This window comes from Colossoma macropomum, unplaced genomic scaffold (assembly GCF_904425465.1).
Source record: "Colossoma macropomum unplaced genomic scaffold, Colossoma_macropomum, whole genome shotgun sequence".
In the NCBI taxonomy this organism is placed as follows: domain Eukaryota; kingdom Metazoa; phylum Chordata; class Actinopteri; order Characiformes; family Serrasalmidae; genus Colossoma; species Colossoma macropomum.
This window is the reverse complement of record NW_023494795.1, coordinates 23,082,723-23,098,492: the sequence shown is the minus strand read 5'-3', so window position 1 is coordinate 23,098,492 and position 15,770 is coordinate 23,082,723. Positions and strand designations below refer to the sequence as shown.

The 15,770-nt window shown below is 38.5% G+C and overlaps 1 protein-coding gene across 1 annotated transcript in view; it reads right to left on the bottom strand.

The window, feature by feature from the left end:
- ryr3 (ryanodine receptor 3) overlaps nucleotides 1-15,770 on the bottom strand; it is a 117,491-nt gene that overhangs the window by 36,569 nt on the left and 65,152 nt on the right. Inside the window, exons 36-48 of the mRNA XM_036581904.1 lie at nucleotides 15,080-15,280; nucleotides 14,047-14,149; nucleotides 13,261-13,395; nucleotides 9,628-9,901; nucleotides 7,469-7,583; nucleotides 5,351-5,483; nucleotides 3,706-3,809; nucleotides 3,153-3,288; nucleotides 2,835-3,018; nucleotides 1,984-2,095; nucleotides 1,676-1,796; nucleotides 762-931; nucleotides 48-268 (exon numbers count right to left, since the gene is read on the bottom strand). Of these exons, the coding sequence (XP_036437797.1) occupies nucleotides 48-268; nucleotides 762-931; nucleotides 1,676-1,796; nucleotides 1,984-2,095; nucleotides 2,835-3,018; nucleotides 3,153-3,288; nucleotides 3,706-3,809; nucleotides 5,351-5,483; nucleotides 7,469-7,583; nucleotides 9,628-9,901; nucleotides 13,261-13,395; nucleotides 14,047-14,149; nucleotides 15,080-15,280 (2,009 nt within the window). The remainder of the gene's footprint in view (nucleotides 1-47; nucleotides 269-761; nucleotides 932-1,675; nucleotides 1,797-1,983; nucleotides 2,096-2,834; nucleotides 3,019-3,152; nucleotides 3,289-3,705; nucleotides 3,810-5,350; nucleotides 5,484-7,468; nucleotides 7,584-9,627; nucleotides 9,902-13,260; nucleotides 13,396-14,046; nucleotides 14,150-15,079; nucleotides 15,281-15,770) is intronic.

Here is a 15,770-nt window from a genome sequence, read left to right as displayed (position 1 = left end):
AGTTAGAGATAGAAATTCTCCTCAAAAGACAGAACTGGATCTCTTACTTGCAGATGGCAAGCAGGCACTCTTCAATGGAGTCTCTCTGGGCCTTGGTGAGTGAGCGGCCTTTGGAAAGCCGGTAGATGGTGTGGAGTGTGGAATCCACCAGCATGGCATAGTGCTCCGTATGAGCAAAGAGAGCAGCACAACGGGTCAGCAGCGGAAGCACGGCTGAGCCAATGTATCTGTTCAGGGCCAGGGCTGTCTTTGTGGTGCTTAGCACTTCCTAGTTGTGGAAAGGAAAAAACAACACACATTCATTAGTTAGGTTATAATCACAATAGTCACAATACGGCCTAAGACCTTTGTCAGTTACTGTATTTCTATTTTTTTTTATTGGCCTCAACATTTGATTAAAATACAATAATTTCTAATTTCTTCATTCATTGCTACATTTCTTTCTCAGTCATTTTAGAATTATCTAGAGCTTCCAAATATGTAATACAAGCTGCACTTGACTAGTGTATTAGAATTATTTTCATACATTTATCTGCAACAAAACTGGTTTATTGAAAATATTCATTCCAAATGTCAACAGTGATTACAAATTTTCGACTGGCAATCATTTTTTCACTCATGCTTGGCGCACCTTTCTGTATTGTCAGCAACATTTATACAACATTAACAAGCACTAGAGAACCAACCATATGTTAATATGTTACTGTTTCAATTCAGTAAGATATGCTGTGTTGTTACACTCGTAATACACTGCCACTTACCGTGTCCAGAGAGGCGGAGGCACGCAGGTCAGGCAGAAAGCCCACCTCCAGCAGGTTCAAAAGGAAGCTTTGGTCCTCTATGCCATAGACTCGGTCCAGGAAGAGCACCATTGGGGCCTTGTGCTCAGGACAGAAACTAGCATTCATATCTGGCTCAGTGACACTACCATCTAGAGAGCAGAGGGTATGACGTGATGCAAGAGGAAAAAGCAAGAAAAAAAGAAGAGACAATTTTTTAAAAAAGGCCTTTGGATATACTGATTTTCACTGTTATTTGCATATGACAAAAATACCTGAAAAGATTTTTTGATTTCTGAAAAGATTTAGAGCAGATGCTGCCAAATACCTTATGTGTATCTTGCAACACTCAACTTCATGTTTGTTAAAGTGTCTTTCTTGGTATGAGGTAGGACTGAATAACACAGTGCACCAGATTGCCAGTTTAAGCTCTGCGTTATAAGCTTAAATATTTTCACTTAAAACTAATCAAATTCTAATTAAAAGAGTGATATATTTAAAATTTTCAGCTCTTGTGATTTGAAAACTGCACTCTTTCAAACTGTGATTTCTATATAAAAATGATTCATTACTCAACCCTAGTATAAAGACCAGGTTTTGTGTAAATAATGATTTGACAGTTTTCCAAGCTATTGTTAAAAATATTTATTGAAAGTCTTTTGAGCCAAACGCTTGAAGGTGTTGAGTGCTGACATTACAACAAAGGGATAGAATGTGTGTGAGGCATGGTATTAACTTTAAAGTAGTACTTTTGACAGTTGCCCCTTCAGTGTTGCAGTTTTTGCAAAGTAAAATGGCAAGATGTCAGTCAGACACTTATGTTTATGTGTATGTTTTAAGAGATTTTAAAGAGGTCGGTCCAGGTACACAGAAGATGATTCTGAAAGTCAGCTTACCTTTGTTGACCACAGGCACTTTGAGGGGTATGCTGATGATGCCCACCAAGTCTTTCGTAGGCACTAGAGAGCGCAGGATGGCACGGATACGCAAGGCTTCACCTTTGCCCTTGTTGATTAACTGTGAAATATCAATAATACAATGTTCAGACATGAGGTGATAAATTCAAGACATAACTAGAAACCAATGAATCACCACAAAAACAAAGATATATAAGCACTGCAAATGCTATAGTAGGTTCAAGACTAGTATTGTAGTAATTCTGCTTCAGCTCTGTGGAATGTAATAGGAGGAGGGCAGCACTCACATGCATCTCAGGGGCACAACGCCCCAGAAGATCGATGAGGGCTGAGTAGAAGGACATGATGGAGTTGCCCATGTGGGCCACCTCTTCCTCCTCCTCTCCCTCCTCCCAGACCCTGTCACACACACACACACATAGTGTGAGCACTCAGTCACAATCAGTGAATCACTCTCATGGCCTCCACTGGGAGTTCAGAGTCAGGTTGGCAGAAAATGGCCTATGTCAAATCAAAATTCAAAGGCTTAACTCAGATGCTGAGGACCAAATGTATAGTGCCCTTTAAAAGTCTGAGAACACCTTGTCTTCTTTTGAAATGTTTGATTTAATGGTTGCTTTTCACTTTCCAAATAGTACTTCCACCAGTTATTCCAAAGAAATTTGGCAAAATCTCAACAGATTTCTACTTAATACTATTAGAAACTGATAAAGAAAATGTATGGAAAAACTAGATGTCCTCAAACTTTTGGTCAAGTTACATATTTTGCTGATTTTCTAATTGAAAATAATTTAACATATCCTTTACACACTTCTACACATTTTAACGCACAATCACTGTTTATTTACTGAATTTAAGATATAGGAAAAAATAAAACATAAAATGTGTCCGGTGCATAAGGTATTATATTTCTTATATTTTATTTTTTCCAATTTGTTAAACCCAACAAGTGAACAGAAACTGCGCACTAAGATGTGGAAAAATGCCATGATAATGTCTGTTCTCTGTAAAGGATGTGTTAACTCATTTTCACCTAGAAAATCAATAAAACATGTAATGTGACCAGAAGTGTGACCAAAGTATTTTCACTTGACTGTAAGAAGACAGTGAGACAGTGAGAGGTCCTTTTGAGTCTTACACAGGTGCTCCTCCTTCAGGAAGAGTGGGCAGGTCCAGTGCAGGATTCTCAGAGATTTTAATGGCCTCCAGCACGGCAGCCAGCAGACCTTGCCCACCCTCTCCCCTTAGAGCCGGCCCAAAGCACTCAGGATGCCTGATCAACAGCTTCACCACCACATTAGCGTTCTCCTCCACACTCTCACCTGAGGGGACAAGAGCATATAAAAGCTGTTACATTGTTTAGGTGGTTTGGGTATGTGAAGACTCTAATGACATTTCATGCATGAACTTCTCAAGAGCTGAAATTATGGATAATAAAAAAGGTGACAGAATGCACCATTGACAAAGACAGCAAATCGGAGGAAGGACAGGTAGCGCTCTCCTTCTATGGGATTCCAGCCGATGTCAGGGTATCCCTTGGCTACCAGCATTGGGCAGCTTTGTAGCCCACAGCCAGCCAGATATGTTACCACCTGGACAAACACACAGCAAAGAAAGAAAAATGAGCTTCAATATCAAATATAAAGTGTGTCATAACTTATGGACAGGCCGCATTTTATGTTTTATTTTTTTCAATATGTTAATTCAGCAAATAAACAGTGAACAACCATTAAATGTGCAGAAATGTGTTCTCTGTAGATGACGTATTAACTCATTTTCACTTCAAGAATCAACTAAACATGTAATTTGACCAGGAGCGCATTTTGCATACAACTGTATTGTTACACCCCTATTGTTCTGAGATAATTTACTGCAATAACAGCAAGACTGATATCATCATTTTATGATTTGTGGACATTAAATGCTTTTTCCATTTAATTCTTTAAAGCAAATTCTGTTTCACAGTCTTAATATCTATCATGACCAGTTCACGTCATCACGTATATTACCTTTTCCAGGTCTGGCTCCTCTAATGCCAGGGCCAGACTGTTGTTGTCCATCACAGAGGACGCAGCCACATCCAGTGGAGTGGAGCCCCTCATGGCTGGACAAGCTGTGAAAAGAACAAAATGGTTACAGAGTTTGCCCAAACAAACAAAAAAAGACCTTCTGCACCCTTCTTTTAGGTATCTTCACCAGCAGAGGGCAGTCTTTCCTCACTTAGTTTATTAAGTCTACACCATCTATTTCCATAAACATGTATACGAATGCATGTAGTATGTACCTGAACTTTTTAATAACTTAATTATTACTAATAATTAATATACCACCTGGATTACTTAAATTCCTACTGAAAGTAAGGTTTATGTCCTCTCAAAGATGAAAATCAATTTCATTCTTTTCTACAGCATGCTACCAGTAAAACAGATATTTCTTTAATAAATCATAATTATGTATAAGCTGTTTCTTATGGAGGACAAGATTTGCCAAATTGAAAAATAAATAAAATTAAAAAATAAATTGCTCAGTAAATTAATCAATAAATAAAAAACTAAATAAAGTATATATCGCTTATTGTGATTGTACCACGATGTACCACCTCCTCCAAAGTTCTGAACATTACGTGGTCGACCTCTGAATCAGCAGAGGCAGCAAAATGGAGCAAACTGTCCCCTCAGCCTCCAACGGAAGAGTGAATAATCCGGACCTGCATTTTCAGCCAGATCAACCGAGACTCTCTGATCTCTGACTGTCTGCTGCTGTAAGAAGCCATTATTGTACTGTCTTGTCCTTAGTTACCGCTGAGAGAGCAAGACATGTACAATTGATCTACAGAGTCTGACATCGATCAGCCAATAGGAATATTAAGACACTGTGACATCATTGACTGACAGCCCCTTTATTAGCATAAGGACAAGGAAATACAGAAATAAATAGAGAAATAAATAAATATAGAAATTAATAGTTATGGAAATAAATTAATAAAATAAATTAATAGAAAAACAGAAAAAAATGTTAATAAAGAAACAAATAAAAAAAATAAATACAAAAATTAGTGAGAAGGGTAAATTACTAAACAGACATAAATAAATGCAGACATTAATTTATATAATTTAATTTAATTATTAATATATTAATTGTTATGTATATCTATTTATTTTTAGATTTATCATCATTATTCTTTGCAATTCTACTTCATATTTTAATTTACATCATTTATTTAAGTCATTTATTTTATTTATTTTTCATTTTGGCAAATCTGGTCCTCCATAGTTTCTAGCCCTGAACATGCACTGATAATGTAATGCACTGCTCTATAGTATAACACAAGAGCCGAATCAGGATCTGTAAAATTAACAGATGTGGCAATAATGCTTTATCTGTGCCCTCCAGTGTTATTGATTGTTTGGGCCTCTGGCATGCTGCTAGTCGATTAGAGAAGGCGGTGAGGTTTAGAAGGGAAGAGTTTACTCTTTGCTGAGCATTAAAGTGCTGAGATGTGGAGAGAGGGGGAAAGGTCTCCTGCAGAGTCAGGCAGTCTCAGCAGCCTGAGCCATTCCTCATAGTCACAACAGTGCCTTGTGAGTCAGCTCAGCCTGACCTGCATTCTAAAGTAGCCAGACACTATGTGAGTGTGTATGTGAGTGTAATTACCCAGTCCCACACTACTGTTCTCCAGCAGGTAGCTCAGGTGGTCAAACATAGCTTTCTGATTCTCACGGCTGATGCGGCAGAAGTAGCAGAGGAAACGGCAGCAACTGGCCACCACTTTGGGAAAAGCAATCTCCTGCAGAAAGATAAAGAAACTCATTTTACCTCTCCATCAGCGACCTCTCTTTCTCTCTTTCTCCTGAAATATCCTGGACAGATAGCATATTCTACAGTTCCACATCAGCACAGGATGATGATCGCTCCTCTAGCAAAAACCTAATGGATTTTTTTTTAAATGTGCACTTCAAGCACACAAACACATCAACCAACAAATCAAATGTACACAATTTTCTCTAACACTAAATACAGTCATTCAACCAAGACATGTTTGATATCCTAAGTTTCTGTAGTTTTGAATGGAGCTAGGGGAGCTTAGATGTCTCTGTTGTCAGCTATGTGAATTATGTAAGTCACAGAGTCCAAGAAACCACATAAGCAAGTCTATTTGTTATCCCTTAACAATTCAACATGATTCGAGGCAGGTGTGAGATAATTTAAACACCCAGTTTGCTAAATGCTTTGACAATGCTAAATGGACAGCTATAAGCAAGGCCTGTCACAAATCAGAAATTTTAGCTGGCGATTGACTGCCATTTAAGTAATTGCGATTAAAAATGTGTCTTTTATTGTTTCTTGTATACTTACTAAGGTGGCCAAACTGGCTGGTTCCTAGCTGTAAATAATTAGTAGCTCCCAAATGATAACAGCTCAAGCTCTAGCAAACAAAATGACTAACCGCTCAAAATGCATTATTGCACCAGTCAGAAGTGAGTAGAAAGACCCATTACGTTTCCCTTATTTTCATGTATTTTTCTCAACTCAACTGATAAATACAGTGATCAGGGGATAATGTAATAATTATGACTATAACCTTAAATTGCTCATAGCTACATTAGTCTCCATTGTATATGTGTGTCTGTCTGTCTGCCCTGCGATGGACTGGCAACCTGTTCAGGGTGTATCCTGCCTTCCGCCCAATGACAGCTGGGATAGGCTCCAGCACCCCACCGTGACCCAGAAGGATAAGCGGTTTAGATGATATATGTATGTATGTACATTAGTCTCCAGTAGCACCAGTGCAAAGCTAAAGAAGCAAATGCTCAACATTTATATCAAGAGGAAAAATATTTTTTTTTACAAACTATTCATTTAAAAGAACAAGCTTAACCATGCATATAAGCAACATGTTTTGTATTTAAAGTGGACTCTGTAAGAGAACTGTATCAGGTCTCAGCCTCAGTGTCTGGAATTCATGTTCCCCATGCAGAGGCCCCCTTAATGAGTCTGCCAAGGAGAGCTGAGAAGTGGTAGGGTGATGCAGCACCCCAGAATCCCCACCCCCAAAAAGCAACTTCATGTTGGTTGCAGCCACTAAATCACAAACCTGTCACTCGGCGCTCCCCAAAAAGGACTGGCCCGAGAGCCCACTCACGCCCCTCTAAAACCCCATCAGTCATTAGGGGTATTAAGTTGTTAAGTGTTGGTAGGCTCTCTGTCTGCTGAAGTCTGTGACTTCAATAAAGACAGACGTTACTGACAGACCGGTCTTGTGCTTGCAATTCAAGCAGCTTTTAACAACAGCAGCCAGTATGGAACCTCAAGTGTCCCACTGGAGTTCATTAAGAGCAAGTAGGGATCTTCGAGTATCATCACTAGTAGACAAATGACCATTTTAACTACATTCTCAAACCCCTCATGCCACAATTTAAATACAAAGAGTCCAATTCAGGCGTCCAAAATTTAATAAAGTACCGTTATTTGTCACCAGAGGCTAGACGTCATGTGTTTGGGCTTAAATATGCACTATCCTGGAGACTAGCTAATAAGAACAACTCATCTTCTTTACAGCTACATTTTCTCTAATGTTAAAGCCCTAAGCAGAGACTGCTGCAACTGACAGACCAGTTTTTAGTATAGCAGCAGAGGGTTTGACAACTAAAATGTACAACACATGCCTTTGCCAAATTAAAAAAGACTTGTCCTGGGGCAGTTGTGGCACTCTTGTAGCAGCTCCTGATTCAGTTTCCACCTCAAATCATTAATACAGAAAAACACATGTACCTTAGACTTGTCTCCTCCGAGCACGTTGACCATGACCTCCATGACTGTCTCATGCATGCCTAGAACACGCATCAGATTTGGGTGCTGATAGAACACTTTGTTGTTCATAATATCCCTGTGAGAAAGTGAAAATAACAAAAAGTACTTAAATGTCAGTGGGCAATAAAAATATTCAAAAGAACAGTTTAAAAAAAAAAATTGAATTTATGCAATTTCCCTTAACACAAATGTAGATGATCAGCCAAGACACATTCTGTTTTTGTTTTAGCGTGTTTCATAGCAACTACTGAAGCACAAACCTAAACTGGCCAAATTGGCTGATAAGCTACCTTGTTTCCTAGCTGTCGATACTAAGTAGCTCCCAACTGAGGACAGACACAGCTCAAGCTCAATTAAACAAACATTACTCACCCCCACCCTCTAAAGGTGTTATATTTGCCACAATCAGACTGATTAAAACACCCAATTTACATTCCGTTTGCTGTAACATTAACATATGATACGATCTATTAACTATGGAAAAGCATTGCGATCGGTTCAACTACTTAAAATTGTGTGATTATGTAATAATTGTGTCAGTTAATATTTCATCTCAATTCAGTCAAACTGTGATTATTTATTTACAGAATTTAAGATGCAGTTTAGAGCCCGATTGGGCAAACCTTAAAAAAAAAAACATAAAAACTACATGGAGCACAGTCTTGAAATTTCACATGGTTTCTTGAATTAAATTCAAGTTTTTGCTTGAAATAATTATTTGAGATCTATGATCTCACCAATTAGGGCCTGTTTGAGTTGGTGAGGAATGACCAATGAAACCATCTAATGAACTACTCCTTTAACCCCATACCTAACTCCAGCACTGGGCAAGTAACTATTTCACCATGACTACTGGAAGTAGGGCTGGGCGATAAAACGATAACGATAAGTATCGCGATATAACTTTTCCTCGATAGAGCGATAAGACAGGTTCGATAAATGTTCGATATAATACACCGTTCTCACACTTCCACGTTTTAGCGAAAGCCCTGGTGGGGCCATGAGTAAAAAAGGGTCGCCAAATATACTTTAGCAACGGCTGAAACGCGGAGTTATACAGTCCCTGTTTGAGTGGAGCGACCGGCGATCTGTTCTCCTGTGACCGAGTGTGAGTGACAAGATAAGTGACGTAACTGTACTGTCCTACGGTGAACTCACCTCTTTCCATGCATCCTAACAACTTTAGCGGTGTTAAATCACGTCTGCAGCGCCGTGTTACAGCGCCAAACCGTCATATTTTAGTATTAGTGCATTCACGAGCAACGAAAGTGAAAGAAAGAAGTGGGTTCATGTTCGAAAGTAAACTGAGGAAGCTATGAGGCATTGGGAGGCGGGAGAGCGCTATCTTTCCAGGCTAGCTGTTTTTAGCTGCTGGCTAATTTGAAGTGGCGCTCCGGCACAACCCAGTGAATTGATGATACGGTAGATCAAACAAGACACAAAATCACCGCTTTCAGTTTAAACATACCTAAAAGGAGGACTCTGTTTGACTGGTGCGAGAGATTCACACTGCAGATAATGCTTTTACACAGCGAGCGTCAGATATACTGCGGTTCACCCCTCAAACTACTACGGTAGCATAGAGAAACCCAGCCGTCGCTAGCTGGTGTCTGAATACTGTGATATGCTCTGACATGGATGTGGTAGGAGTGACAGCAGTGACCTACCGAACTGAGTTGACGTTGTTGAGAAACTAAAGAGTTTAGCTCTGTTGTTGGCCACTTGTTTAGCATTTGTAACGGGGTAGCCGAGCGCTCGTCACCAGACAGCTAACAATAATCTGTTTTCTTTCTTAAATCATGACTATTACAAAAATTGCAGCTGTGCATTTCAAGCTGATAAAAGCAGCTCAGAAACTTTCTCCCACTCTTCCATGACAGATTAGTGAAATGTTCCACTGTTTGCCGAGTGTTTGTCATGATCGGACCATAAATGATAGTTTAAAACCACAATTAACCACCCAGGAGCAAAATCAGCCTTCAAACGTGAAAGAAATCATGATTTGACATTTATCGCGATATGTATCGATATCGGACGATATGAATTTTGTTTATCGTGATAACGTTTTTGGCCATATCGCCCAGCTCTAACTGGAAGGCGTGTATCATGAGTGTCTCTACCCCAGGCCGTCGATCATGAGCTGGCCCTCCTCTTCTCCCATTCGGACACTAAGCAGTGAGCGGATCTGGCCCAGCGAGGCCAGCAGGTTGATGGCATCCTGCACAGACTTTTCACTGATGGTGTAGCTCTTTCTCATGGCACGCAGCAGCTCTCCGATGCCATCATACTGTCTCCTCAGCAGGCTGAACATGCTGCGCACCAGCTCCGGGTCCTGGATGGTGTGCTCCTGAGCCCAACTCACCATCGTCTGAGAGATCAGCTCCTTCAGGTTAGCTGAGTGAACAGAGATATGTGACCTGGATTGTTTTTGTGCATTTTTAAAAATCATTTTGTCTTCTCATTGTTGCCTACATGAACAACACTAGGAAGAATAACAGACCAAAAGGCCAGTCAAACCCTTTTTTCACAATCCCTTCTAAAGTGTGGATTCTGAACTTTTAATCCATTCCAAGTTTGTCTTTGTTAGTAAAACAGCCACTCTTCTGCTATGACTTGAAATATGTGTGGTGTTTTTTTGTGAAAAGAAAACAATCTCATTAGGTTTTTTTGACATATTTCTGTCATTTCTTGTTACATAAACAAAAGTAAAATGTCAAAGTCAAAAATGTAGACTCTAACCTGTCAATGCAGAATATATATGCAGTTCTTTACATTACAATGTAATTAATTTTGTCGAATAACTAGGCTTTTAGAGGTTAAAGTTCTGTTTCCTGTCTTCTGTACAGCTTGATGAGGTTCTACAGTTCATTAGCATTCTTCCTTTGTCAAGACTGCCATAAGGTGCATGGTATAGCTAACAGAATATTAATATGATTCAGCGACTCCCCTCAGCCTCTGCACCACAGCATTTATGGGTAAGCTGAGAATCCATTAGTCAGTACAAAATTATATCATTACAAACATGAGCATGAAGATACAGTGTCAGTCAGCTAAATCAGTTATTCCACAAGTCTCTGCTTCATCAGAAAAGATCAATATAGCAGAACAATCTATTTACGCCAAGACAGTTATCATTATAGGATGAGCAGTCATATTACAGTCAGTTTCTCAGCAATGCTCATCAGTATGTTAAAACACAGTCAATTAATTAGACTAATTTTAATTTCCTGTCATGTGATTTTTATGCTATAGTGTTAATGGTGTTCTCTATTTTGTTTTTACATGGTCCTGGCACATCTAGAACTGTTTCTCTGCCTAGATGTTACATACAATGAGGTGCCTGTTAATTAGATACATCCAGCAGCAAACATGGGCTGGAATACACTGGAAAACTGTTTTGGGAGTAAAAGTCAGGATGGAACAACGTTTTGACTTAGATTTAAAAATCTAGGCAGTTGTTTTTATATGAAAAACTGCATAAAGTTGTTTTACACTGTTTCTAAAATGTGCAAGAACTGAAGTAGTGTTTAATGCACAAAGTCCAGCCTACAGTCCATTTAGCCAATGCACAGTTGCAGAGCAGCAGGGTCTGCCCACCTAGTCTCCATGGTAACGCATTCTGCAGTAGTCTGTGAATTTTGTAAGGTCCAGTAAAAGCAGCTCCACAATTAGAAAGAAAATGTTGTTCGCTTTCTACTTTCCTCAAATCCTAGTGGTGTCATTTGAATGTCCAGTCTGCTCTATGTAATAAACATTTTTGATGATTCATATGATTGTTGAAAATTTCCATATTTAAGCTCATTTTAAAACATCTATGATAAATTAGCACATTTGCCAATGCGACCCGAAGGGGAAATAATGTTTAAAAACAGCTACCTGGCCTACTAATGTCAGCCTTTCATTGTGTATTAGACATCTAAATGTATGAAAATGCAAGTGAATGGCATGGGATGCTTTTGGATGTTCTAGCCAATTAGATCACTTCTTATATGAAAAAGTTTAGTATTTTTGTCAAAATAGTGGTTGTTTTGATGAGCATTTGACATTTTGCAAGGTTTGTTTGGTAGTTGCAATCTCAGTTCCATTAGCCTTTAGGAGCCTTTAGGTTCCATTAACCTTTTGTTTTTATGTTGTGTTGTTTGATTAACTTTTTTAATTGTTATATCTCTTAGGGTATAAACCAATTCAGTTACATTTCTCAGAACATTTGTTCCCTTGTCCAGACTGTTCTTAAAAAGCTTTCCCCCTCTTTCCTTCTCTATGTAAGAAAAATAAGTAAGTGACTGAGGTTTAAATTATGATTGGATTTATTTGCAACGATCAATTAAAAGACGCAGAATAAGAATTTTTATTCTTTCAGCTTTAGCAAAAATGGTCGGAGACCCAGATGCAAAGGAAAGTCAAGCTGCCATGCTTTAACAGAAAAATCTACTGTATTATTTTAAATTCAGGAAACGCACTAGATTCACACATTCACGGGTTTTAACTTGTCCCTACTCTGTGTCCATTTTACCAGGTAAACCTACCATAGGTCCACTGTGTAGGACCATGACAACTGATAATAAAGGGACCACCACAGGACCACCACTAACCAGATATTATTTGGGTGGTAAATAAAGATATCACTTTTTCTGTTTTGATATCAATGCTGAAACCTTGACTACAGATAGTAGTCTCTATTGTTTAATCAAAATGTTTTATTTTTAATTGAAGAACTTTAGGATGGCTATCTATAGTCAAACTGCTCAAATACTCTTCTACCCTACAGCAAGAAATACACACTATATGGCTGCTACATGACTTGCTCTTCCAGTATCATGTGTGCTTCCTACCATTTACGTGAAAGCAAATCTGAAGCTTGTTTCATCAGTGAATGTTGAGGGATCAGTATGTTATGTGCTTGGCTGTATGACTCTTACAAGGGGACGTTAGCTCAGCCAGCTGGAAATATTTTAAGCTTGCTTGCACCAGAGAACAGGTTTAATTTTGGAACCCATTAAAGCAAACACAGCAGAGAGGTTTTTATTGATCAGGTAACCTTTTGGTCAACACTTTTTTAATCACTGAAGACCTACATTTAGGTCAGCATTTTCGGCTCAGAGAGTAGAGACTTTTTTTTTTTAAATAAGATTGCCTCACACTGCATTTCGCACTTGAGCAGGCCATATTTTTGTTAAATTGGCCTACTTATTTAGAGCTGCAGATGAGTTTTAAAACCCACCTTTTGGCACATTGTCAATCACCTTAATAGCTTTTACACAGCCGACTGAGCTGATTTGAAATCTTCCACATGAGCCACTTGGACACACCTACTATTGTAGCTCCTTTAGCCCATCTACTTATGCATATTTTCCTTTAGCCATCTTCTAGCTTTGTTAATTGTCAGTATCTGACCACAGGGCCACTTTTGGCTTGATTTTTTTGGGTGGTGAACCACTCCTAAGCCAGCAATGAGCAATGACAGCAGTGCCTGATACCCTCATATCAATGCCACACACATCATCATGTCACAACCCCATCTGTGTCCCTGCTGTGCTGAGAAAGGTCTACCATTCGTTCATTACATTACATAATCAACAGCAGCCATTTGATCAAAAACTGACCAATTATGAATAAGATGCCTTAATTATTGTTTCCTTATATGAGATGTTACTCATAATCAGACATGAATTTATACTGTAATTTTTTTTTTACATTACAAAGTAGCTAGCAAAGAAAAGAGATTCTGGTTCTAATATGTGATATTGTCTTACTTGGAGCTGCTTGTTCTTGCTCTGATGGTTCTTCCTCAGTTTTCTGTGGGCGACCTTTGATTTTGTATAACAAGGATAGCAGACGACCCTTGACAGATGTGTCCTGTTCCTCTTCTTCTTCCTCCATGGGAATGCCTGCATAGGCACAAGAATACAGAGTTTTCTATCTGCATGTCCTTCAGGACTGCACTTGTATTTGGAAAAACCATTTTGGGTCATTCCATGCCAAATCACCAAGGGCTTCTCCAGTCATGTCATGGGTTTCCATAAAAAATAAAAGCAAAAACTTTAACCAATGTAACCATGCAAAATGCTCAAAAATGGATATTTAGCTGTGAACTCATGATGCAGCTTCAAATACTGCATGCAGAACTAAATAATTCAGAGATCTGATAGAAATATAGTATGTAGAGCTGATAGAAATGTAGCATACTACATAAAACTTAAATTTCGCAAAAATCTGAACAATTACATTTCAAGAATGAAATACTGACATGTAAAAGTAATGTTTTATTTATACCCAGCCAATATTTTAGCTCTGTTCAGTCACTGTGTAAACAATTCAGAACATGATGGGGCAAACTATAAAAATTCATAAATAAATAAAACCAATTCGGACAGATTTGAATGTCTGCAGTGTCTGTATATGTTAAACTTTCCTTGAATGTTTTACTGGAAATCCATGCACATATAACATAAAAGAATAATAAACATTTATGCTGTGCAAAAAATGTATGTGTATTTATGTTAGACAAAGTGAGATAGATATTGAGGCTCGAGGCATACCACAGTGTAGTCGCAGGTCATCATGAAAGGCTTCAAGCTCCTCTTGGAGTTCCTCGGGGCAGGGGCAGTCCTCCCCAGTACTGAAGTTCAGCAGCATGTTAATCTGGTAGAAACACATAGTGTATGAGCTCAAGAGCAAGTTTGTGTTTATATTTCAGCTTTTCATCTCTTGAAAAAAATTACCATCATGTGGCAAGTCAGGGGTAATAAATGTAAATATTAAACAATAAATACACGTTATTTTTAACATGTACGTGTTGTTATAAATTTGAATATGAAAAAATGATAAGTTATGAGGCACAAAAAACTCTGACCTTTTCTAACATTCACATTTCAAAAACAGAAATATGCTGTGTCTATGCCATGACAGACCTCTCTGTTGCCCTGGATACGGAATAGGCTTATTTCTGACAACAGTGTAGAATGACACGTGGCTAAAATAAAAGGGTTTATATGAAAAATGCAATTTTGGAAAGAACAAAGCAGCAGATTCTTTTATCAACACCAAAACAGTGGCAGAGAGAATAATGGAAGAGGTGATGAATCTGCTGAAGGTAAAGTGCAAATAAAAAATGTGAAACAGAAAGCTTCTGGGAACAGCTGACTCATTAATGCACCACTGGACCTATGTGAAGCACAAATTAGACAGAATTAGATAAATGGCAAGGTTAATGCTCGTACTACTACTCTCCACAGCTTTGAGTCAAAGCTAATGAAAACAGATGCATGTGGCATGTTTTTTATTAGCTTTGGCTACTCTTATTAGCACTCAGTAACACTCAAATCACTTTTGTGAGCATCACTGAAGAGAGAAACCCATACCTGCGGGATCTCACAAAAGCATATATGTTTTACTAATTTCATGAATATGAATTGTGTAATAAACTGTGTATGTATGACTGCTAAACCTCAAAATAATTGCTATTTTATTAGTAACGACTCAATGACTAATACAATCAATAGTGACAGTCTTAATAAGATATCAGTACAAAATAAAGAAAAAAGCCCTTTAGGTTCCCTTGAGAAGCTTTACCTGCTCTTGAGGAGGAGAGCGGAATTCCTTGGTCTTCTTGGCAGTGACAGCAGCAGACATGTTGAGGGCCTGCATGAGTTCATTGTAGCGGAATTTCTGGTTATACTGTAGCTTGGCCACAAAGCTGTCTGAGAAGGCCACAATGGCCTCAATACGCTGCTTCAGCTCACAGTCACAGAAATAGTGCAGCAGTTCACACATCTGCAAGAGAGACAAACATGTGATGGTGAAATCACACAACTAAAATAGAGTTTATTGTAGCCTGCTTTATGGTTTTACATAATTAACAATTGGTAATACCAGAATTCTGTGAAGTGACCAGCAAAAAACACTTTGTAAAATTTTTAACCTTTTGACTGTTACTCCATTTTTGCCTGAAACATCATAGCCAAGTAAAAGGAGCACTCTTCCCACATGCTCTGGTGATGATCTTGGTCTCATTTGAAAAGTAACACTTTCAAGATTTTTTTCCCAACTGTCAGAATAATTGTATATATTACTGACACAGAGTAACAGAGGCTAGAATGGAGGAGTTTATTTCTGACTCATAGATCTCTAAACTGATCTCTGACTCTTGCCATGTTATCAAGTCCACGTTTTGGATTATGATGTGTCTGTGGATAGTGACGAGGCTTTGAAGGACCCACAGATTTGCTAGCGTTTGCTCATTTGGTGCTTCTATTGCAAATGA